At 37.3% G+C, this 24,680-nt stretch overlaps 1 protein-coding gene across 2 annotated transcripts in view; it reads left to right on the forward strand.

Moving 5' to 3' along the window:
- The window catches only part of LOC127454033 (copine-4-like), a 119,504-nt gene that overhangs the window by 22,765 nt on the left and 72,059 nt on the right, over positions 1-24,680 (forward strand). For both annotated transcript variants that reach the window (XM_051720959.1, XM_051720958.1), the window contains exon 3: positions 2,730-2,919. In XM_051720959.1, the coding sequence (XP_051576919.1) occupies positions 2,749-2,919 (171 nt within the window). In that variant the 5' untranslated portion in view covers positions 2,730-2,748. The remainder of the gene's footprint in view (positions 1-2,729; positions 2,920-24,680) is intronic.

Consider the following 24,680-nt stretch of genomic DNA (forward strand, 5'->3'; position numbering starts at 1 on the left):
ATGCGGTTTTCATCCACAGTCTTTTCAGGCATATAATACATTTGTTTTCTGACACAGGCCAAACTATCACAAAAGCACCACGATAACAGTTTAAAACTTGTATACTCACAGTAAAAATATGCTGATAGAGCGTGATTATCCGATGCAAGCAGCCAAGTCTGTTTACATTAGCGCTTCACACACACACACACACACACACACACACGCGCGCGCGCGCGCACGCACGCACGCACACACAATGTCTGAGATGTCAAACAGTGCAAAGGCAAACCAGACTGCTGATATTATTTGTTCATTTGTTTTTTTTACAGCTATAAAAACTACATAAAACAAAAACAGTACAGCAGACATAACTCATTTGTTCATGTTTACTATATAATATACAGTATTTTTTTTTATGACAAGAAATAAAAATTTTTAATAAAATAAGAAAAATACTCATCTACACTCTGCCCCCCTCTACTGGCTGTGCAGTGTCACGTGCAAAAATAACTCACTCCAGGGGGCACTGCAGAGCAATTTAGACCCTACTCATGAAGAGGATAATAAACACAGTAAAAAATACATTGTTCATTGTTTGTTCATGATACCTAATGCAATAACTAATGTTAACGAATAGAACCTTAACGCATGCGGTAACACACACAAACACTTGTTTTGTCTCTATATATTAGAATATTATTTACAATGTTTAAAGTTTGCATTTCAAAACAACATCCTTTATTTCGATTTTTTACTGCCAGTCGGAATCACATTGATGATTTTTCCAGGTCTTGAGGATTGTGTTTCTGCTGTAAACATTGTGCACCTGTATGAAAAGGCTCTGTGAAATGTGTTATCATAGACAGTAATAGAGGTGAAACTGGCAGAGAAAACACTCATGTGGCAAAAATAGCAACCAGAGGATGAAAAAGTATTGACGGATGTGTGTCGCTGTCCTCAGCCAACAGTATTGAGAGGGGCATCAGCCAACAGAGTTTGCACATAGAGAGAGAACTGCTCACCTCTGTATTATCGCTGCTGACCTATAATGTATGAGGCTGTCACCTGTCAGTGGATACAGTGGGAGTGATGGAAGAATTTGTCATAGCTGAGAATTATCCTTTGATTGAGTTGTTCTCTTTCACAATTCAGCTCTCATAGGTCAGACTGAAAAGTAATAAAGATGCTAAAGCAAGCATCACTATTACAATTAATCATGCTTAAAGGTATAGTTCACACACAAATGTCAATTCTGTCATCAGAATCTTATTTCCATACAATGAAAGTGAATGGTGACTGAGATATTCTGTCTAACATCACCTTTTGTGTTCCATGAAAGAAAGAGAGTCATAGGTGTTTGAAACAACATGAGAGTAAATCATTCCTTTAAAGGTGCTGTAAGCAATTTTAGCCATTCTGGAATTTCCACAAACTGAGCCGTTGGATTAGCCATGCACCCTATTTCCAAAACCCTGCACTCCAAAGATACCAAATGAGCTTTATTGACACAGACACTGAGCAGATTCGGCTGTCAAAAACAACAGCAGCAAAACATCGCCCAAAACTGACAACTGTTATGAACAATATGGCATAAAAATGACATTAAGCATCAATAATTCACTCAACTACAATACTATGACAACACGCAAAATGATTTACCGCGGCCTGCGGACACATTTTTGTTTGCTGATTACAGAGTCTAGAGCTGTCACAGAGACCAGTGAGATATCTCACAACACTTATTTCATTCATATCTTGCATACCTTTCCATGAAAAAAATCACTTATAGTACCTTTAAGTTTAGGAATTTGAATAAACCCCTAAATATCTCAATTTGTGCACGTTTTTGAGGAGTGTGGTGCTATGACTTTTCTAAGCAACCTGACTTACAATTTTCGCTTGGTGGAGGATAAAAATGGTGATAGAAAAAATACATAGACTTACATAGAAGCAGGGATCTAAGTCATATCTATGGACCAGAATATCATAGAGACTTGGGGGTGGGCTCTTTTCACTTAGGCCTGTTGGCAATGTCCTAGAAACTACTCAGAACACCTTAGCAACTGCATAGTAATGCACTGGAAACCACTCAGAACAATCGAACTTTATGTTGGTCAGTTATGCATGGACAACCACTACTCATTTTATTTAGAAAATATACACATTTTCTAGTAGGAAGTTTTTATTTCCTTATTTTTACTTTCTCTATAACATTCTTTATATTCAATCTCTCTCTCTCTCTCTCTCTCTCTCTCTCTCTCTCTCTCTCTCTCTCTCTCTCTCTCTCTCTCCCCCCACACCTACTCTATGTAATTTCATTTAGCACAGACTGCTCTATATTATAATGAGCTGATTGGTGGAGGGGGTTCTGATTAGGGATTTTCCTACATATTGGCTTGATAAATGAGTGTCTCTATGATAAATGAGTGTTTCACCAGAAACACACAGGCTTGAAATTCATTCCCAGTGAAAATGTATGGTATGTTATATAACACACTGCATATTTTTTATCTTTGCCAGATATTTGCAAAAAAGCAGATATCCGCCATGCATCTTCATTTCATTTAACAACAAAATGAATATAAAGTACCTTTATTTGCATTCTTACTTAAACTAGCCAAATAAATTGTTTTAGCTTAATGCCATTTGTTTTGTGACATGAATACAAAATTGTCTTGGCTTTTAAAGAGGAAAGATATAGGCCTTACTATGTAATCTCTTATCTTGTACATTTTTTTTCTTTCCAGCACAAGTGTCTCCTAAAACATGAGTGACATCTACGAGTCTGCAGCCAATTCTCTGGGCCTCTTCAACAGCCCCTGCCTGACCAAAGTGGAGCTGCGTGTAGCCTGCAAAGGCATCTTAGACAGGGATGCGCTCTCCAAGCCTGATCCCTGCGTGGTCATCAAAATGCAGTCCCACGGCCAGTGGCTAGAGGTGGGTTTGAATTTAATGGGTTTCAACATATGTGATTCCAATTAACAGCATGAAATTTCTAGTTGTGTGACTAAATAAAAAGATTGCCAGGTAATGAGGTCTCCTAATTGTTTTTGCGGACTGTATCATTGTTCAGGATCCAAGATTAATGTTCTGCCAGAGCTGCCAATGGCAGGTGAATTGAGAAAACTCTATTTAGCATAATTATCATTAAAGAAAATGAAAAAAAATTTTGTCTTATGACAATAGGATTATTTCGATGTTTTTCATTGTATATTTGTGACTAACAGTGCATGTCATATATGAGATGAGCCAGTCTCAGTTTCTTGGTGAAAACTTACCTGCAAATCATGATTTTGTTTCTCATATTTTCATTCTGGTGGCTTACTGCCAGGAATATTCCATGTTTGAATATTCTTTTTGTTGCCACATGGACTTCTGGAAAAAAAAAACTTAAGACATCCTATATACACGTCTTATTATATATTTTTTATGATGCACATCAGAATACTGTTCTTACCATTTTTACTCACATTTGGTGCTTGGCAAGTGTTAAATTTGCACTCTGCTTGCACATGTTTTGTCACACATTCCATTACCATTTATTTTGGCTTCAGCTTTTTCACCTCATTTTTACACCATACTATAGATAGAACGCAAATCTGTATTTTTGGCTCATAAACTGCTTGCTGTTTACACTTACAGCAAGCTTAGTTTACAATGCATAGAGACAATGCATATTTTGTGTTCTATCTATCTATCTATCTATCTATCTATCTATCTATATATATATATATATATATATATATATATATATATATATATATATAGTACTGTGCAAAGGTTTTAGGCACTTTGGTAAAATGTTGCATAGTGAGGATGTCTTCAAAAATAATGCCATAAATAGTTTTCATTTATCAATTAACATCATACAAAGTCCAGTAAACATAAAAAAAGGTAAATACATTTTTGATGTGGTCACCTTTGCCTTCAAAACAGCACCAATTCTCCTAGGTACAGTTTTTCTTGGTTGTTGGCAGATAGGATGTTCCAAGCTTCTTGGAGAATTTGCCACAGTTCTTCTATCTATTTCGGCAGTCTCATTTGCTTCTGTCTCTTCTTGTAATCCCAGACTGACACTATGTTCAGTGGGGGCTCTGTGGGGACAATTGTTCATCTGTTGCAGGGCTCCCTGTTCTTCTATTCTATTCTATTTTATTTGCAAAAGAAATGTTTGGGAGTCTAAAATGTATATTTCATTTTGACACACTAAAGCTGAAAATATAAATAACCATCTTAAGACAAATGTTTTTGTGAAGCATCTTATGTGCCTAAGACTTTTGCACAGTACTGTACATATGTATATACTGTGTATATATATGCATATGCATGTGTGAGAGAGGGAGAGAGAGACGCATGAGACATATGTTCACTGAGAAATCTCCCTGTCAGGTTATGAAGGCTTTGCCAGTTCACCTGCGGGAGGCTGTTCTCACCACTCCATCTACTCTCACTCCTCATTAGCCATTCATATATTAACTCACCATGCTCTTTGAGTGTGAGAGTGTGTCTTTGAAGAAAACCACACTGTAAAAACTTCATTTTGTGACTGTTTCAGATCTGTTTTCAAAGGACGTCTTTATTCCTCTTGGAAATCCCACAATAAGGAACATTTGAAGAACATTTCCTTCTATTTAGCTCCACTGTTTGTTGTTAAAAGGGATAATTCACCTAAAAATGAATATTGTGGCATTATTTAATCAACCTGTGGATGACTTTCTTTTGTAGAACAACAAAGAAGAATGTCCAAGCTGTTTTTTTTTTATACAGTGTAAGTGGATGGGGACCAAAGGCTGTCAAGCTCCAAAAAGGACATAAAATCATAACAAAAGTAGTTTAAAAATGGAAATTTATGTTGTTATTCACTGAAAATCTTACATTGAAAATTCTGCTTAACAGCCGTAGTCACCATTCATTTTCATTATATGGAAAACAGCAGGTTTGGCATTCAAGGCAGCAGGCTATTCAGCTTATGCACCAGAGAAACTAGCGCACAGCCATCTTTAATATTTTGTCTTTGAACTTTTGGTCTAGCGTTTTCTATATAGATGTCTATGGTGTTGATGTCAAAGTGTAATAATCAGCAAAGTGAATTTACAGGTTATAGAGTTGCTAAATGTTATTTTAAATTGTTCAGGGGATGTCATAGCGACTGGAAGCAGAGGGGGGAGATGTTAAAAGAAGAATACTTCATTCATAAATACACAAGATCTTACCTTCATGCTGTAGATGTACTGATATGCCTCTGTGCTCATGAAACTCAGAGAGACAACACAAAGTCATTAAAAATATCTCTGTACGACACCTCTGACCATCTTCTCATGTCATTCACCCATCACGTTTTTGTTAAGGGGAGCAGATTTTTTGAGCGTTAAACCGGGACGGGGGAAGGGTGCTATTCTATCTCCACACACACACACACACACACACACACACACACACACACACACACACACACATATGTTGGTGCAGCTATCGTTATGAGGATTCTCCACAGACATAATGATTTTTGTACTTTATGAACTATAGTTCCCCTAACACTACCCCTACCCCTAAACCTAACCCTCACCAAAAACTTTCTACAATTTTACATTTTCAATAAAAAGTCATATAGTATGTTTTTTAAGTGATTTGAATTATGGGGACACTAGAAATATCCTCATAAACCACATTTATAGCATAATACCCTTGTAATTTCCAGTTTGTAACCTAAAAAAAAGTCCTCGTAAACCACTTAAACCTGCCCACACATACACACACACACACACACACACACACACACACACACACACATGTTGGTGCAGCTATCATTATGAGGAATCTCCATAGACATAATGATTTTTATACTGTACAAACTATAGATTCTATCCCCTAACCCTAACCCTAACCCTACCCCTAAACCTAACCCTCACAAAAAACTTTCTGCATTTTTACATTTTCAATAAAATATCGTTTAGTATGTTTTTTAAGTGATGTGAATAATGGGGACACTAGAAATGTCCTCATAAACCACATTTATAGCATAATACCCTTGTAATTACCAGTTTGTAACCTAAAAAAAGTCCTCTTAAACCTTCCCACACACACACACACACACACACACACACACACACACACACAAATACATGTGAAAGTGTACGTTTTATTTTTTAATTCCATTTGCAACTATTTTAATCACATTTAAGCCTTTTAAAATGTAAGGTAATAAATACATTTTAAAAAGTACAAATGTAATTTCCTTTAATGTCATGAACTTGCATGTGAAATAATACAAGCTGTCTCTGTTTGAAATTTCATGCCAGCTACACATTTTAACACAAATTATTAACAAATTGAAACCTAAAAATTAAGCAGAATTACACGTATAACAATTAAACGCTTGTATCATGAAAAAGTGTAGTGTGCCATTGCTGTCTGAATGTGATCTGCCAGGACCAATTCACCTTTGTGGGTGTCGAAAAAACTAACATTTACAGACAAAGCAAAACACCTCACTAGCATTTTCACGTAGTAAAGGGGTGGTGTAGACTAACACCATCAACTCGACTAGCTTCAAAACAAACCGGAAGTTAAGAAACAAACACTGAAGTGCGGAAAAGGTGAATAAATAACCCCTTTTGTGTTCCATGGAAGAAAGGATGTCATACAGGTTTTGAAAGACATTAGGGTGAGTAAATGATGACAGGAGTTTAATTTTGGGTGAACACCAAATTTCATTTTTAGTTATTCTGTAAGGGCCGCTGGTTGAGCTCGTTCCATCATTCTCTCTACAATTTTCTAATTCCAAATGCCCCCTAGCCAAAAAACTGTCCCATCCAATTTGATTACTACTGATTTTTTTTACAGTGTGTAGTTGTAAATAATAGAGCTAATAAATCAAAGACATTTTCAAAGAAAATGTTTTTTTTTTTTGCATCTCAAGAAGTGAGCTGTTTCTATTAACCCCCAATTACCATTTAAAACGTCTTATAAAGAGACAAATATCAGTTATATTTAGTTTCTCCATAGCCTCTCTTCAAGCTGCCTGAAGCAGATTTGCATTTCTAACCCAACCAACAAGAGCAATGTGATTTATTGTAGTGTTGACAAAAACGAAATAATTGCATTTCTCTTCACACCTCTTATCCCATTTCCTTAGTATTCAATGCTATTACAAGCCGGACTCATTTATCTGACAAATGTCAGCTGAACATGCTATTGTATTGTGTGCCCACATGACTTAAAAATTATATCCTTGAGTTTTTTGCACTAAATCTAATTTGAGTGGAATATCCCACTCTGATAGTCTCCCTCTCATCTCTCACTTTCTAACTGTACACTGGGAGCCATTATTTTAAGCTGAAGCTAATTAAATTCTGTCTGTACTGTATCTCGCTATCACGAATATCCCTCATTCATCTAGCGCTGTGAGAAGAGATAACTACAATTACTGTCTAAGAGGTCACTGGATTGGGAAAAGAAAAATGACAGAAATAGCTGTGTTATGTTAAAATAGACTTGGCCTACTGCTTTTTCATTGCAACTGCTTTGAAATCGATCGATTATGTGTAAGGGATAATGTACAGTCAGCCAGCTACCTACCAAATGATTTCAACATGATTACACAGGAAATCATAATGTTGGTTGAAAAGTTCATGTACTCTGAAATCAGGGATGTGCCGCTTACCAAAATGAGAAGCCAATCTGAAGCTCCTTCAGTCACGCTATCTGATTTCAATTTTGTGTCAACACGTTGAAGTTCACATTACTAATGCGTTATTAAGCGCTTAAATGGATAACTGCAGTGAAAGCATCGAAGACCTACGTGGATTTGGCAAAGTTAATTTCAATTAAAATTCGAGAAAGAGACTTCAGCAAGTGATGGAGATGTTCATTCGCAAGGAGAGACGCATGGATTTTGTATTCAAGTAAAGGTAAGTTAATGTATTTATTAAAAATCTGTTCTATTGATATTAGGCCATAGATATTAGGTCATTGTTTCTGGTTAGTTTGAGACTATGAAGTGGTGGTCTGGCAATCATGTCCTTCTTGTGTTATGTCTGTTTTATAGTTTTAATGTTAGGGCGCAGTGTCTGTTTAAAAAAAAAGAATGCCTTGTGCATTCAGGTTAAGATTGTTGTCTTTTGTGGTCAGATTAGTTAATTGCTGCTGTCCTTTCCAGTGGTTCTGAACTGTGGGAAGAGTGACGTGTGAGGCCTTTTTGTTGTATGTCAAAACAAGCTCTTCTGGCACTATGGTTCTTTGTATGATTTAATGGACATAAACATGCTCTGCTCAATATGACAATCTTTAATTTGTGTGATATGAGCAATATTACTGTCCTGAATTTAAAACAATTTGGTCATGAAGTTCACCAGTGTGACAATTGTTTCCATTGACTGGTGGGTTCTAGGGCAACAATTTACATCAGTAACATTTCCACGACAGGGGAGAGTGGGGCACACACTAACACGGGGCTAGATGTAACACACATGGTTTAAATGTTTCTACACATGCTGGTAAGTCGAAACTTAATTTGTTTACTTGTTACCATATCAACACTGAAAAAACACTGATAAAAAAAAATTGCGGAAAATTTCAAAAACCTTTGGAAGATATCACCAAAAGTTCATTTTAAAGTAGCAAAAGTAAAAATTCACATGAAAGTAAATTTTCATCTCTATTTTTACTGTTTATTTAAAATTAGGCAAACTTGGTATCATTTTAATCTCCAATCTTTTAGCTAGCATCTTTCATAGTCTTTTAATTCTCAGATAGCCAGCAGAAGTGACCAGCCAGGTTTAAATCCCAGTTGCGCCGACGGGGCACTTTGTAACACTGCATTACAATGTGCCCCAATTACAAAAAACTTTATGCAATTCCATGCAGTCAGATAATGTAATTTACATAATTCCCCTTAATGCATGTGTGTGTGTGTTTTGTCATCAATCCATGTATTATTTCAGTCATTGCTATGGCTTTGTTGTGTATTTACTGTCAAGTGTCAAAATTATTGCTATATTATATATGACAAAGTTAATAAATGGCTTTTATTGACATTAAAATTTAGTTTATCTTCTAGGCTTTTTAATTAGATCAGATACATTTGTTAGAGGGGGATTTTAAGCTGTTTTATGGTCTTGTTACAATGTACCCCTCACCTGTTACAATGTGCCCCACCTATGGTGGTTTATGTGATATTTATAATTGTGCATAAGATCTTCAGTAAACCTTTGAAAGCAAATAACTGTATTATATACAGTATAATTTACAGTAACATCTGTTGATAGTGTTCTATTTTGAAATCTCATATTCTATGCTATAGCTATCTATTGACCCTTGGCCAAGAGTAGTGTTTGTTTGTTTAGCTGGTGGCTCTTGAATGAGTGTAAGTACAGGAGACAGCAGCACTTGTGGGCCTAAACAAGCTTTTAAATTTTGAATGAGTCAGAGAGAGTGAAGACCTGCTGCTGACACTGCCCACGATTAGAACACTGCCACGCTGCAGCTGCTCGAAGCATGAGCACCATTAAAAAGAGAGCAATGGTTGCAAACATTTTAAACAGGATGCACTCCAGCACACTAACTGCTGACATGATGGGCCCATGGGCTTGTGGGTGAAGGGCCTTTAGTCTCTCAGGTCATTTCCATTTTGTGCCCTTGGAAATATGCTGAAAGGACATTTATGCATGGCAGCTCCATTGAGAAAAGCTTTCTCTTTTTGGTGCTGAGCAGCTGTGGTATAAAGTAACATTTCATATAAATTCATGGTATCAGTCTCTTTTTCAATGATCAGCCTCTACTTCACTGTCCTCTTCACTTGTCCACGTTTCATCTTCTTCCATGAACAACTATCAACTTTAAAGACCTTATTCACAAGAGCAGCATATTTGATTTCTGTCGTGAATGTAAATGAGGTTGTGAGGGATAGACTTACAAACTCTTCAATGGCATGTGCTGTATATAGCTGTATAAAGCTCCTAGATCACATCTAAGGTTTTTTTTTTTTGTATACTGAAATTTCTTGGAAAGATGTTTTTTTTGCAATGTTTCGTCAGCAGAGTGATCCAAAACACTTTAAACAACAGTATTACACATTGAGGAGCATGTAAGTCTATCCCTTACTGCCTCGTTGTCTTTCCTGTCTAAAGATGGTGCTACTGTGAATAAGTTCCATTAGGCCTGTTTCACACCAAATCTTTTTTGCTTCCCATATTAACAGGCCATATAGTTAACATATCTATATCCAACAATTATTTATGTATTATATTAATAAATATGTAATTTATTAATAAAAATATGAAATATTTTTTGGCACAGAACAAGTTTCTTTTTTATAGAATTTCTTAAAATGTCACACTTCCAAGAGGATTTGATAAAATATAAATTACAATTTTTATTTTGTTATTATGAAATAATATTAATTATATTCGTAATTGTTTTTAGGATTCCCACAGTCATGGAAAACTTGAAAATTGTGTTTTCCAGGCCTGGAAAATTAATGGATATTAATAAAATCTTAAAAAGTAATGGAAATTTCTATAGTGAATATACATTTTTGTAGTTATGCTCTGGTATAACATATTTCATTGGCTAGGAATTGCTTTTCATCAGTGCAGTCTCTATAAAAGTATTTGGTAACACTACAATAAGCTATTTCGTAATATTAGTTAACAAAATAGTTAACATAAACTAGCTATGAAAAATACTTTTACAGCATTTACTTATTTTTATCAATGTTAATTTCTACTAATACATTTTTTACATTAAAAGTTGAATAAGTTAACATTAGTTAATGTAAAATGAACTAACTATATATTATCTAACATTAACAAACAGAACCTTATTTAAAGTGTTACTAATAAATCCTTGTCCAGTAATCACAAATAATTGGTCATTTAAAAAACAAATGGGAATTAATTTTAAGGAGCAACCAACATTTCACTTTCATCGTAGAAATATAATTTTAAAAGATATGTCACTAAGACAAGAAAAAAAACGTCATAATTTGTGCTCCCATTGAACTGACATAACCCTCTCCATTTCACTGAAAATAAACGCAATGTGAGCAACAAAAAAAAAAAAAAAAAAGAAAAAAAAAAAGAAAAGGTCCAAAGTTACATATCAAACGGCTATAATGACCAGCGTGTCAGATCCCAGTGCCCTGCCTGTCAGCTCTTGGCAATAATAAGGCAAAAGGCAGAACTTAAGGTGAGAGTGTGACTGTCACTGACAGCATTCAGTCGCACATCTGAATGACTCTGGCAGGTGGAGCTGTTATTTCATCAACCCAGAATGCCAATCAAAAGAGCCGAGAGCACTCCTCTATTTAATAAGTATAACGCATCTGCATATTGCCTTCAGCGGGCAATCTAGATTTCACTCAGACAGATCAAAAAACTTTTACTACTACTGTGTATCTGTAGCTGTAAGATTTAGTGACGAAATCCTAGTTATTCTTGCATCACAATGACATATGAAATCAGTGCAATCAGGCAACATTTTTACAGATTCATTTTTGGTATACTAATGCAAAAAAAGCCACGAGGCGCTGTATGTTACAGTAGGGCTGTCAACAGGGCTGAGAAAATTATATTCAAATTTTAAAGTCATAATTTCAGTTAGGGATAAAATCTCAAGTTAGGGATAAAAAGCTCAAAACATCTCACTTTTAAATCGACGTTGACTCCTACGTCCACAAGAGGGCGCGACTAATCAAAATAAACTAAGGAGCACCGTGTTGTAGCTATTGTTTATTGCAAAGAACATGGCTGTTAACAGAAGTGCGTAAAATGATAAAAACTAAAGATTTAGCCAGTTCTTATTCTGAAATCTTTGGTAAAAGTAAATCGAGAAAAGAAATGCTTCAATAGATGGTTCTATGTTAACTTAGCATTGCACAGTATCCTATACCAGTGCCATGATACTTTCACAGACTCAAGTTTCAAAATACTAGAGGTACAACAGTGATTATTAAATGCAGTTGTATGTACATACCTTATGCTTATGCTGCGAGATGCTGATAAGAGAGCGAGACATAGTCAAGACACAACCTCCTAAGACCTCCACCTAAGGGGATGTTCACATACATTTTTACTAAGCGAATTATTGTGTAGACCGACTGAAATCAAACTTTTAAAGTGCATGTAAACGTGCTTACTGATTTCATCATGGTTAAGGATGTTTGGCATGACGCAAAGTGCTTAACCCTAAAAATCACTGTGAAACACAGCTAGAGCTGGCCGATATTGCCAAAAATATTATCACAATATTTTTTTTCATATCGTTCGATATCGATATTTATCACGATATAAATTTCATACCATTAATGGGGGAGGAAAGGATGCTTGTTAGACATCAAGAATTAATTAAACATAACAGGGTAATCTGCCTTTTAATGTGAAGTTCAAGAAGTATACTCAGTTTGGGATTTAATCCTACATAAGGTGTGTGGCCTTTTTTCGATTAAATTTCATTGTCTTCAGCGGTCATTTGACTCCACAGAAAGACTTTCTTGTGACGTTCCACAGTCCAGCTCAGTAGGTGGCGGTAATGCACCATAAACTGGATTGCCAACCGCCAATAAACATCACAAGAAGAAGAAACACTTAATTGCCTGTGACAGGGCTATGGTTCATGAACTTCTAACTAAATAGTACATACTGTAAATAAATAGCAATTGTGTTGATGTTGAAGTTGTTATTATGTTCAGTCGATAGCTGTATTGCATTGTCAGTGCTGTCTTGTTCGATACACAACGATATCATATTAGCCAGTCTACCTAGCATTATTACTGGTTTACATGACAACAGGGCAAGGTCAAATCAGATCAAATCAAATCACTTTTATTGTCACACAGCCATATACACAAGTGCAATATTGTGTGAAATTCTTGGGTGCAGTTCCGAGTAACATAGTTGTCATGACAGTGATAGGACATGTACCAATTTACAATAAACATCAGATTTACAACACAATTTAAAATCTAATATACACATAATTACACATAACACAATATACAAATAATAACATACAATGTACAGTATACAATACACACAATATAGAATACACATTATACAATAAAAAAGTATATATAGTATATATAAAATGTACAGTAGGTTGTATTGTACTGTATTGACATTCAGGCTGTCAATTGATAGTAAGTTGCCAGTGTGTTGTTAAGAGATAATATAATATAATAATAATATAATTTATGACAGTCCGGTGTGAGATATAAGAGTAAGAGTAATAAAGTGCAGTGCTGATGTATTTTGATCGTGGGAGATCAAGAGTTCAAAAGTCTGAATGCTTGGGGGAAGAAGCTATCATGAAGTCGGCTGGTGCGGGTCCTGATGCTGCGATACCGCCTGCCTGATGGTAGCAGTGAGAACAGCCCATGGCCCGGGTGGCTGGAGTCTCTGATGATCTTACGAGCTTTTTTCACACACCGCCTGGTATATATGTCCTTGAGGGAGGGAAGCTCACCTTCGATGATGTGTCTGGCAGTTCGCACCACCCTTTGCAGTGCTTTGCGGTTGTGGGCGTTGCTATTGCTGTACCAGGTGGAGATGCAGCCAGTCAGGATGCTCTCTACAGTGCAGGTGTAGAACCGTGTGAGGATGTGGCGGTTCATTCCAAACTTCCTCAGCCGTCTCAGGAAGAAGAGGCGCTGATGAGCCTTCTTCACAATGGATTCAGTGTGGATGGACCATGTGAGTTCCTCAGTGATGTGGACACCCAGGAACTTGAAGCTGCTGACTCTCTCCACTGGTGCTCCATTGATGGTGATGGGATTGTGTTCTCAATCTCTTCTCCTGAAGTACACCACAGTCTTACTGACATTGAGGGAGACGTTGATGTTGACACCAGTGTGTCAGAGTGTGCACCTCCTCTCTGTAGGCTGTTTCATCATTGTCAGTGATCAGACAAATCATCAGCAAACTTAATGATGGTATTGGAGCTGTGTGTTGCCACACAGTCATGTGTGTACAGGGAATACAGGAGTGGGCTGAGGGAATTACACAGCCCTGCAGAGCTCCAGTGTTGAGGGTCAGTGATGAGGAGATGTTGCTGCCCATTCTAACCACCTGGCCTCTGCTTGACAGGAAGTCCAGGATCCAGCTGCACAGCGAGTTGTTTAAGCCCAGAGCCCAGAGTTTCTCATCAAGCTTGGAGGGCACTATGGTGTTGAATGCTGAGCTGTAGTCTGCAAACAACATTCTCACATAAATGTTCTTTTTTCCAGGTGGGAGAGAGCAGTGTGTATTGTAGATGCAATGGCATCATCAGTGGAGTGGTTGTTGCAGTAAGCAAACTGCAATGGGTCTAGTGATGGAGGCAGCACAGAGCAGATGTAACCTCTGATTAGTCTCTCAAAGCATTTACTGATGATGGGGGTCAGAGCAACAGGACGCCAGTCATTTAAGCAAGTGATTTTGGATTGCTTTGGAACAGGCACAATGGTGGATGTTTTAAAGCATGTGGGGACTACAGAAAAGAGAGGGAAAGGTTGAAAATGTCCGTAAAAACACCAGCCAGTTGGTTCGCGCACGCTCTGATGACGCAGCCCGGAATGCCGTCTGGACCCACGGCTTTGCGGATATTCACCCGTCGGAAGGATCGGGTTACATCCGTTACAGAGACAGAGAGTGAACTAACCTCTGTAACTTCGGCCACGAGAGCTCTCTCCGTGAGGGTGGTGTTATTTCCCTCGAAACGAGCATAACAAGTATTTAGGTCATCCGGGAGAGAGGCAGCGGTGTTCAAAGCGGAGTTTTTATTCCCTTTAAAGTCCGTGATGATATTAATTCCCTGCCACATGCTTCTAGAGTTGGTGGTGTTTAACTGTCCTTCAATCTTGTTCCTGTACTGACATTTTGCTGTTCTGATTTCCTGGAATTAAAAGTGGAGGTCCGTGCATCAAGTGCCGCGTGAACATCGCTATTAATACAAGGTTTCTGGTTTGGGTAGATCCGTATTGTTCTAGTCGGAACGACGTCCTCTATGCACTTTCTGATGAAGCACGTTACGCTATCAGCATAAAGCTCGATGTCATCATCAGAGGTGGACCAGAACATCTCCCAGTCCGTGTGATCAAAACAGTCTTGTAGCATAGATTCTGATTGGTCCGACCAGCACTGGATCGTTCTGAGGGTGGGTGCTTCCTGTTTCAATTTCTGCCTGTAAGCGGGCAGAAGCAGAATGGAAGAGTGGTCCGATTTGCCTAATGGTGGGCGGGGGAGGGATCTGTAGCCGTCCCGGAAGGGAGAGTAGCAATTGTCCAAAACCGGTCCCCTCGTGTGTTAAAACGAATGTGTTGGTGGTATTTTGGTGCGACTGATTTGAAACTGGCTTTATTAAAGTCCCTGGTCACAATGAACACGGCCTCAGGGTGCGTGGTTTCCTGCTTGTGGCGGGAGGTACACAGCAGTGATAATGACCGCTGTGATTTCCCTTGGTAGCCAGAATGGTCGACACAGAAGCATGAGAAATTCCAGATCAGGAGAGCAGAAAGACTTGATAGAATGTACGTTCCTCTGATCACACCAGGAGTTGTTGATCATAAAACATACACCACCACCTCTGCTTTTACCTGAGAGGTCTTTCGCTCTATCCGCTTGGTGCACGGAGAACCCCGCGGGTTCAATGGCTGAATCTGGAATCTCAGCAGACATCCAGCAGGTAGCCTCTAGCCAGCTAATGTTTCCTAACCGGCTGATTTCATGACTGTGATTCAGTTAGTTAGTTATTTGTATGTATAACTTTGCTGAACTGCTTGTGTTTTTACCGACACATACCTGATCCGATCGTCTAAATTCAGAACATAGGCAACATAGAAACTTGGCACACTTGCTGCGTCCAAATATCCATACTTCTCTACTATATACAGTAGTATGCCAAAAACAGTATGCCAATGGAACAGTATGTCAGAATCCTCAGTATTCATCAAACAGTAAGCGAGAAATACCTGGTTGACCTACTTTTTCTGGCGAGATTCTGAAGTGCTGATCAACTGGACAATATGATCCCATAATTCCTCAGGAGCTGAGGAGACGTCACGTTCAAAATGCTGGATTTAAAAGAATGTCTGTGAACCACGAGTCAGACAGCTCTTTTCAACTGTAAGTGATATACCAAGAAAATAGTTTCTTGTACTTAAATGGTGCTTGTTTAACAAAACCAAAGTAGATTATTTTTTGTGGTTTTTGTTATTACGGCATACATTTGGGACACGGGTCAGTACCCATGTCCCCGGATTAAGTATGTCCGGAATCTATTCATACTACTCACATGGATATCTAAAGAATGTACTGTTTTACCAGCTGAGAAGTGCGTCCTTCATGAAATACTGTACATCCTGTAACAGTACGCAATTTCGGACACAGTTGTCCTGAATAACCACTGGGCTCCGCCATGATGATTCTAATTATGGCTGGACTGTTTTCTGGTTCCTGTCTCCAATAAGCAATGTAAAAAACTATCAAAAAGAGTGGATGGAGAACAACAACCATTTAAGTGTTAGTTGGAGTAAAAATGAGTTCAGGCTCAACTTGTGCATTTGTTGGCTGTCATAACAACTTGAAGTTGTTAATGATATCAATGTAATTAACCTCGGTCCATAGCTTCATGTCACCCACCCACTCCTTAAACTTTGACGGGTTAGGCACTGTCAAAAAACATTTTCGCATTCAGGAAAAAGGTGGATAGAATGTGGTGTCACAGATGTACTGTTATTGGCATTTTACAACAACTCAGCTCATCCAATCAGTATTTAGAGTGGGAACAATCTATTAAATCAAGTGTTTTCTTCAAAATTAAAATTGTATTTCCGATTAAATGTTTCTTCTAAAATTAAACATTTTGTCCAGGTTTTGTCTCTTTTTTGTTCTTCTATTTTTTCTTGTTTAGAACTCCCTGTAGAAATGATTTCTGTTGAAATGAATGAATTTGAGAGGCACACTTCTGTCTAACTTATTTTTCCTTTGGTATTTGCTTAAAGCTGGGCGTACATGGTGCGAGTTCTGACACGGGAGGTCGTGAGCCCCTGCACACGTTATGAGTCAATTTATCAGATAATCATACTGGTGCAATCGTACATGACACGACTTTACGACCTGGCGAATTCCGGAGCAATCGCATGTATTTTCATACTATTTATCATTATAAGACATAAAGTCAGAGGTGGACATTGCTTCCTTGTAGCTTGCGATTTAGAAATAAAAAGAAGGCTGGCATGGCCAGGGGCTGCATTAGCTGAAAACTCATCTGCAGATTAAAAAAATAAATAAATATTAAATATGGATAATTATTACAAATGCTGTCCAACAGTTGACAGATTCAGATTTCAGATCAGAAGGGAGGCTGTGTGATTTTATGACTGCATACATCAATCATAACGTGACCACATTTTTTTGACATTTTTGAAAATTATCGGGAGGTCGTGAGCTGCTCATAAGCCACTCGGCTCCACTCGTAATTCCTCTCACACGATGCAGGCCGCAACCACACGACGATTTCCATGTGATCTCTCCCGTCTGGAAAAATCAGTCGGCAGCTCGCACGACAGCTGAAAATCGCACCATGTACACCCACCTTAAGTGGAGCTGTGGCTTATCATGATGTGCCACGCCTAAACTCCAGTGACATTTAAGAAATTATATCAATATTCATGAAGTGTGAGCATAAACATGGCAGGCTGACAGAGTTATGCATCTAGACCACTGATCTATATATATAACTGGATTGCTCATACAATTCTAAACTGCCAGCAGTAGGTGAAGCCACCGTAAATGCTCTGGCAGCCATCTTACTACTCCCTACTGACAGAGGACATCAACCGTCAAAAGACGAAACTCTCAATATGACCCGATGTGCGGCATTTAACCGCGAAACAACTCTCACTAAAGGATGTGGCAAAAGTGCCCACAGGTTGTAATTTATACAGACTATGTACCTATTAAGCACAAATGAGTCATTATCCCCATGTAGAGTGGGCATAACAATCATAATCTTTAATAACAGTAAAAATGCAACATCAAAGTGTATAAATTATGCCTTTTTTAAAGCAAAGGTATCCAATAGCGACATGTGCAGATTGTTACAGGATGCAACGTTTCTCTGCCTTCATAGTTTTAACCTGTTAATGCTCATTGACCCCACCCATGTGTTTGACTTTACTTTGCTTAAATGAGTTCACATTTACTATATAGTGTGCTGTTCAAAATTTTTCATAATGTTGACAAATTATACATTTGTATAATTTGTCAACGTTATTAACTCTTTTTTGACTAGACTATATAGTAAATGTGAACTCATTTAAGCAAAGTGACATCAGTTCTGAGGGGGCGGGGCATGCACATCAGCAGGTTTTAAAGTTATAATCACTGAGATCAGTGATTGTTAATAAAAAGCTTTGAGTGTTGATATTGTGACCAGACAGTACCTCTTCAGAATAAATCCAGAAGAACCAAATATAAAAATGTAGTATAGTATATACACACACAAGTTCATATGCAGTATGTAGTATATACATGAATTTACCTTTACTTAATGGAATTATCCCATGCATTTGCATTCATTTCTGGAATATGTATATACCTGCTTGTGAGCATTTCATTATTTCAACAATCCCCTGATCTATTAAATCATAATCAGAAAGAGGTTTATTGACTTATGTACACTCAAGGAAATCATACATTTATGTATATTTGTTCAATAACAGAAGCTTCCAAGTACACACAAAAATGGACTGTTAAATTGAACAATACAATAAAAATTTGAAGATATGTGGGGACAAATCTGCTAATGGATTTAATAACAATCCCACAGCAAGGCAATTTAAGTCAGCTTTCAAAAGAATAGTAGCAAGACATGCCATCAGAGCTAGTGGCAACTGTTCTCCACCGGATAGCATAGTGGTACTGGAGGCAACACCTTCTGATATGCTAGCATTTCAGGCAAAGTGATGTTCAACCTGAAACAGAAGACACAGTGAAAAACTTTAACATAGTTAAAACAACTATGAAGAAGATTCAGTGCACTACCTGTTTATCAGCACTCAGTGTCGAGAGCTCTTCCCAAGATGAACACACTGATCGACATGAAGTCCCGAGGTAGACTTATCAGACCGTCAGACAGTGTCCTGAATGTCTGCAAGACAGCTGAGAAATTTATTCAACAGCACACACTCACAAGGCCCTTCTCTGTCCTCACAAAGGTTCTGGAACTCCATGGTGGTTCTGCATTCAAGGAACTTGAGGCACACATGTTCAACCTAGAACCATACAACAATCATATCTTCATACTCAAAGTGCATTGCAGAAAGCTGCACTAACATCATGCTCCACTTCATTGCCAAGGAAACATGTGCTGCATCACACTCCAAACGGCTTAGGAAAACTTTGGGCAAGCTTGTACTGCAAAAATAAATAAATAAATCAGTAAGATATAAAGATCAGAGGCTGGTTGCACCAGCCTCTGATAAATGGGCACTAAGTCACAATTTACGCACAACTAAATATTTGAGTGTTGCACCATTAAGTTTAGGTAGAACGTAACCCAACGTGTGAACTAAATATTTACGGAAGACTCCGACCAGGCGTAACTGATGGAATAAAAAAGCAGACTGATATTTTATGACATCAATGAGCTCATGTTTTGCGTAACAGGCATCAATCAAAAACAAACTTACTTTTAAGTGGCTCTTCAGCATGAAACCGATCTAATGGTGCAGTTTTCAGGGTGCGTCGCCCGGTGTCAAGTTTCAACATTCAAAATATATATAGGATATTAAAATTAATAAATGTCTGTTTTTCCAGCATGTTGTATTAGTATTTATTTATCACCCCTTATTTATTTTAGATACAGTTCCTATATATTGTTATTTACACAGGGCAAATATACTATTTATCAAGTCTACTTTTATTACGTATCATATTTTAATGGGGATATAATTTATTACAGCTGACAGTTACGTGAGCAAACAAGGTTTGAACGTCAGCCATAACAACATCAAACTGAAATTCACAGCTTTTTAACACTTCTGTGTACAAATTTTAAGGCTGCTTATCGGATCAATTAAGGTAAACGTCATATTATGCGACTACACATTACTTTACGGAGAGCTTACGACCTACTAGTTAAGTCTTGCCTTAAGAACAGGTGGTGCAACCATATTAAACACTGACTTAGTTACAAACTAACTAGCAGTTACTAAGCCCTTAGTGTGAACTTTACATCCAAACTTACGTAAGACCTTACACACAGCTATTTACTCAAACTCATGTCCTTCCAAACCTGTATGACTTTTTCTGTGGAACACAAAAGATATTTTAAAGAATGTTTTTGTCCATATAATGAAAGTCGATGGTGACCAAAACAAGCTATTTTGCTCACCATTTACTTTCCTTATATGGAATACAAAATACCTTTTTTGGGGTTCTGCAAAAGAAAGTCACATGGATTTGGAAGGACATGAGGTTGAGTAAATTATGACAGAATTTAGATTTGTTTTTCGATTAACATTATAAGTTATAACTATCTGAAACAGAGTAATGGTATAAGACTATTGTTATACTGCATGCTGCAAAAGTATCTTCATTGCAATTAAAAACAGATAGTATAATCTTTTTTACTCAGTTATTGTTGTCTGTTGTCTTACCTGTTAAAACAGCTCTTCAGTGAAGCCAGGCTGACAACTGTCTCCTCATACAGCTTTTCCTCCTGTTGCAAGCCAATTCCGGTTTTATCTAACATTCAGTTGGATGATTAATGAAATCCAAACTGCAAACTTAACTTGTTTAACTTCTACAATATCCATGTGCTCCTCGTCAATTCCAACTGACCACTTTAGAAATTACGCCTGTGAGCTGGGCCGTATTCAGGCCTGCACTGCAAAAAGTACAAATCACACACAGAGAATTAATGCAAGCCCACATTATATTCATCAGTTGTATCACTGGTGTTGATCTGCAAATAGATATTCAACTTGACCAAAAAAGCTTACTTGGTGAGCTATACTGTTATTCATTGTGGTTGTTTTCCTAAGCTAACGTTAACTACATAGCTAATATTAATTTAGCCTAAGAAAATAACCACAATGAATGTTCAACGTAATCAAAAGTTACAAAGCATAATTATGTATTCAGAATAAACAATTTAAAGCCTGCCAAACATATGTTTGAAAATGTCTACTGATATCTTACCTCAGTTTCTTAAACTTGTTTCTACAGTAAAACGTGTGCCGCTGAAGGTAATGCTGCTGCAATAAAGAGTAACATAACAGGCTCACACTTAGAATAAGCAGGGGGAAAAAATGAGAGTCCAAATAAATAACTAATTACATGTATAGGAAGATTACATTGTGATGCTGTATATGCATACTTAAAATTTTTTTTTTTAAAGTGACTGGATGGGTAAAAATTACTCACCAAAACAGATGATTTCCCATTGAGACCCATAGGAATACAGAATGTTAGGGAATACAAAGATGGCGGCGCAGTAGCTTCACTGTTGTGACGTCATGAGCAATCCAGTTATATATATATAGATCAGTGGTCTAGACATGGATCATCGGGACACAGATGATTACAATCTTCCAGTCATGTGACGTAAACATCCTTTCGCTGTACATTCCAGGTTCCACCACCCCTCCATGTGTGCCCATGTAATGTCTTCTCACTGATTTTCCCTCTGCTGATTTAATCTGATGGACTTGGACTGAACATCTCTTTTGCATTTGGGAGCTCTCTTTTATCATCATTAATTTACACAATCAAAACTTGAATTTTAAAATTTCTCCCAGCAGTATTTGCACTGTTTCTTGCAGCATATTGCCTCACTAACTCTTAATTTTTTTTTAAATCTTCCTTTTACATGGAGTAATTATCTTCACTGAGTGTGTGTGTGTATTGGTAGAAACTCTATAGCTGTGTTTGGAATGAAATACTAGCTTATTAATTAATGAACATTAAGCAATGCACACTGAATACTTTTTTAATTTTAAATAGTAAACCAGTAGGCATTATTTCAACATTTTAAATGGTAGTATGCTACATTGTTGTCACATAACCGCATGATGTTGCGTGTGAGTTCCTCCTCAGATTTTGAGGGGTTTTTTTTGTTTTATTTATGATTTTGAATTCAACTTCCAAAAAGAGTGTATCTTTGACCATTAAATTGCATAATCTTTGTAGGAAAAAAGTGCTGTGGCAGAAATCATGCAATTCAAGTGTCTAAATGTGGTCAGTCCAGCTAAGTCACACCTTCTGCAAATTATTTGCTTTAAACTGAATTCATCCACCCACACTTATAGTTTTTTTTCTTGAACACAAAATGATTTATTATTAAAATGTCAAAGCTATTTGCTATTTTCCAAACAAAAATGCATGGTGATCACTGGCTGTCAAGTTCAGTTGCAGTTTTTTGTAGATGTTAGGTTGGGATTTTAACCCATTCACAAATGAAAAAAATACCACTAGACTAACACATCTTACCTCTGAATAAATAACTACTAAGTTGCTAAAGAATTTCTCACATTAAGGAACCAAGTAAACCAGGACTGCCACTGGTGCACCCTAAAAAATAAATATATGATGCCCTTGATTCTATGCATACTGAAAATGTACATACTGTACTGTGCAGAGTATGCACTCCAGAAATAGTAAATGTAGTATACTTGTATACTAATCTGAACACAGCCTATATTTTTCTGGAAACAGTCATTGAGTTGCGATTGTCACACTTTCCATCTCTTTTCCCTCCATCCTTTCATCTTCCTCGCTGAAAAATCCTTTTTTCTACTGCCTCTTTGTTAACGTCTCTCTGCTTCTGCACAGGTGTTCAAAGACAGAGAGAGAGAGGTCTCAGATCTGTCACTTTTCTTATTTGCCTCATTTGAAATGGACAGCTGAATCCATACATGAAGGAAATTTTCCTTCACACGGGTTTGACCTCATTTAAAGCCATGCAACAGTGCGTGCTGTGACAAGTAAGTGAAGAAAACATTTAATATAGGGTGTCAGCGTGCAGTTGAGATGGTTAATGATAGCTTGGTTGTTGTATACCCAGCAGCCCCTCCACCGCAGGCCCTGTTTGAATATGTGGTGAGAAGGTGCCACGCTGATTAGCCCTGATGAAAACTTTCATTCTCTCTCATGATGGGCTAATGAGGAAGAAAGAGCAGCCCATTAACTATGCAGAATGAATGTGGCTGCACAATCAGAAACAGCTCTGTCTGAAAGGAACAGTAATGAAACAGTGACCTGGCTTGACAAAACAAGCCCAAAATAAGCATAATATGTTTTTTTCTATTTCTTGGTGGGGATTTGTTTATGAATTATGAAGCGAGATTTGCTTAATTTCATTGATCAACAAAGAAAAACAGTGGCAGCTGGTGCTTTTCAAAAGTAGGCAAGCACAGACTTTGGTTTTTGGTGTCTGCAATGTTGCTCCCAAAGCTGCTTCTACTACTACTCAAACAGTGTTGTTACCTCAGGTCGCAAATAACTGCATGTGTATTTCAGAGCCTCCGAATATTCTTTTATATTTCATACACTGTCAAAACACTTACATCACCACTTCAATTATTGGCCATTTATTATGAAGTCCTGGTTATGGTCGACCGATATGTTTTTTTTTAATGGCCAATACCAATATCTAGAGAGCATGATAGCGATACCGATATAAATGCTGATAAACATAATACACTTTAACAACAGCAAATCAGATGTGCGCAAAATTTCTAAAGGGAAAAGAACACTTATTTAATGGAATATTTCCTCAAATTTGCATAAACTTGAAAAGAAAGAGCCTAAAAAACAGTGTTGACTATCCACTGACATATAGATTTTAAAGATTTCGAAACTGACACAAGTGAAAGTTAACAATCTTGTTAATCGGCCAAGCAAACAAGGTTATCGGCCGATGCTGATAATCAGAAAATGGCCAAATATCGGCAGATTAATCGGCCTGACCGATATATTGGTCTATCATTAGTCCCGGCCATTTGTAAACTTGACCAATTATTATATAGAGAAGCCCAGCTTCCAGGTGTGACGAAAATACATTGATTGAAATCACAATGTCCAATAAACAAGCAAATATAGATCCAATATTAATAGTGCTCATGAAGCTCTCATAGGATGAAAAAAGCACGCCGTCTGGGTGGGACCCATAATGACATGTTTAGAGCCTCTCATCGAATGAACGTTGGTCTTTACTTCTCTGAAATCTATTGGTACAGGTACAGTATCTGCCATAGCCTCTCACTGAAGCATGGCTTCAGTAGAGCTCTATGGGCCATGCGTCCACTGACTTCAATGGACATTTTCATGTGAAAATGATGTGTGATATTTTAAATTTTTATATGCTAAAATATTGAAATGCACAAAGATTAATATGTAATTTATACAGATTATTTGTACATTTATTACTCTTCATTGCCGCATTTCTTATGAAATTTTAGGGAAACCATTCTTCCCTTGTAGTCTTAAAAGCAAAAAAACCATAGATAACACAAAAAGGCTAAATTGCAAACTGCTGCAAAATAATGTATTCTTAACAAGTATAGCCTTATCCAGTTATGGTATCTAATAATTATATTTATCTAAAAAATAATTTAAATATTTCACATCCATAACTGGCCATCTACATCAATGAATAATAATTTCTCATACACACCTGGAAAATTACAAAATGAAACATTTACCCATCATTAGGGCAGG

Source organism: Myxocyprinus asiaticus, chromosome 16, assembly GCF_019703515.2.
Source record: "Myxocyprinus asiaticus isolate MX2 ecotype Aquarium Trade chromosome 16, UBuf_Myxa_2, whole genome shotgun sequence".
NCBI classification, from domain to species: Eukaryota; Metazoa; Chordata; class Actinopteri; order Cypriniformes; family Catostomidae; genus Myxocyprinus; species Myxocyprinus asiaticus.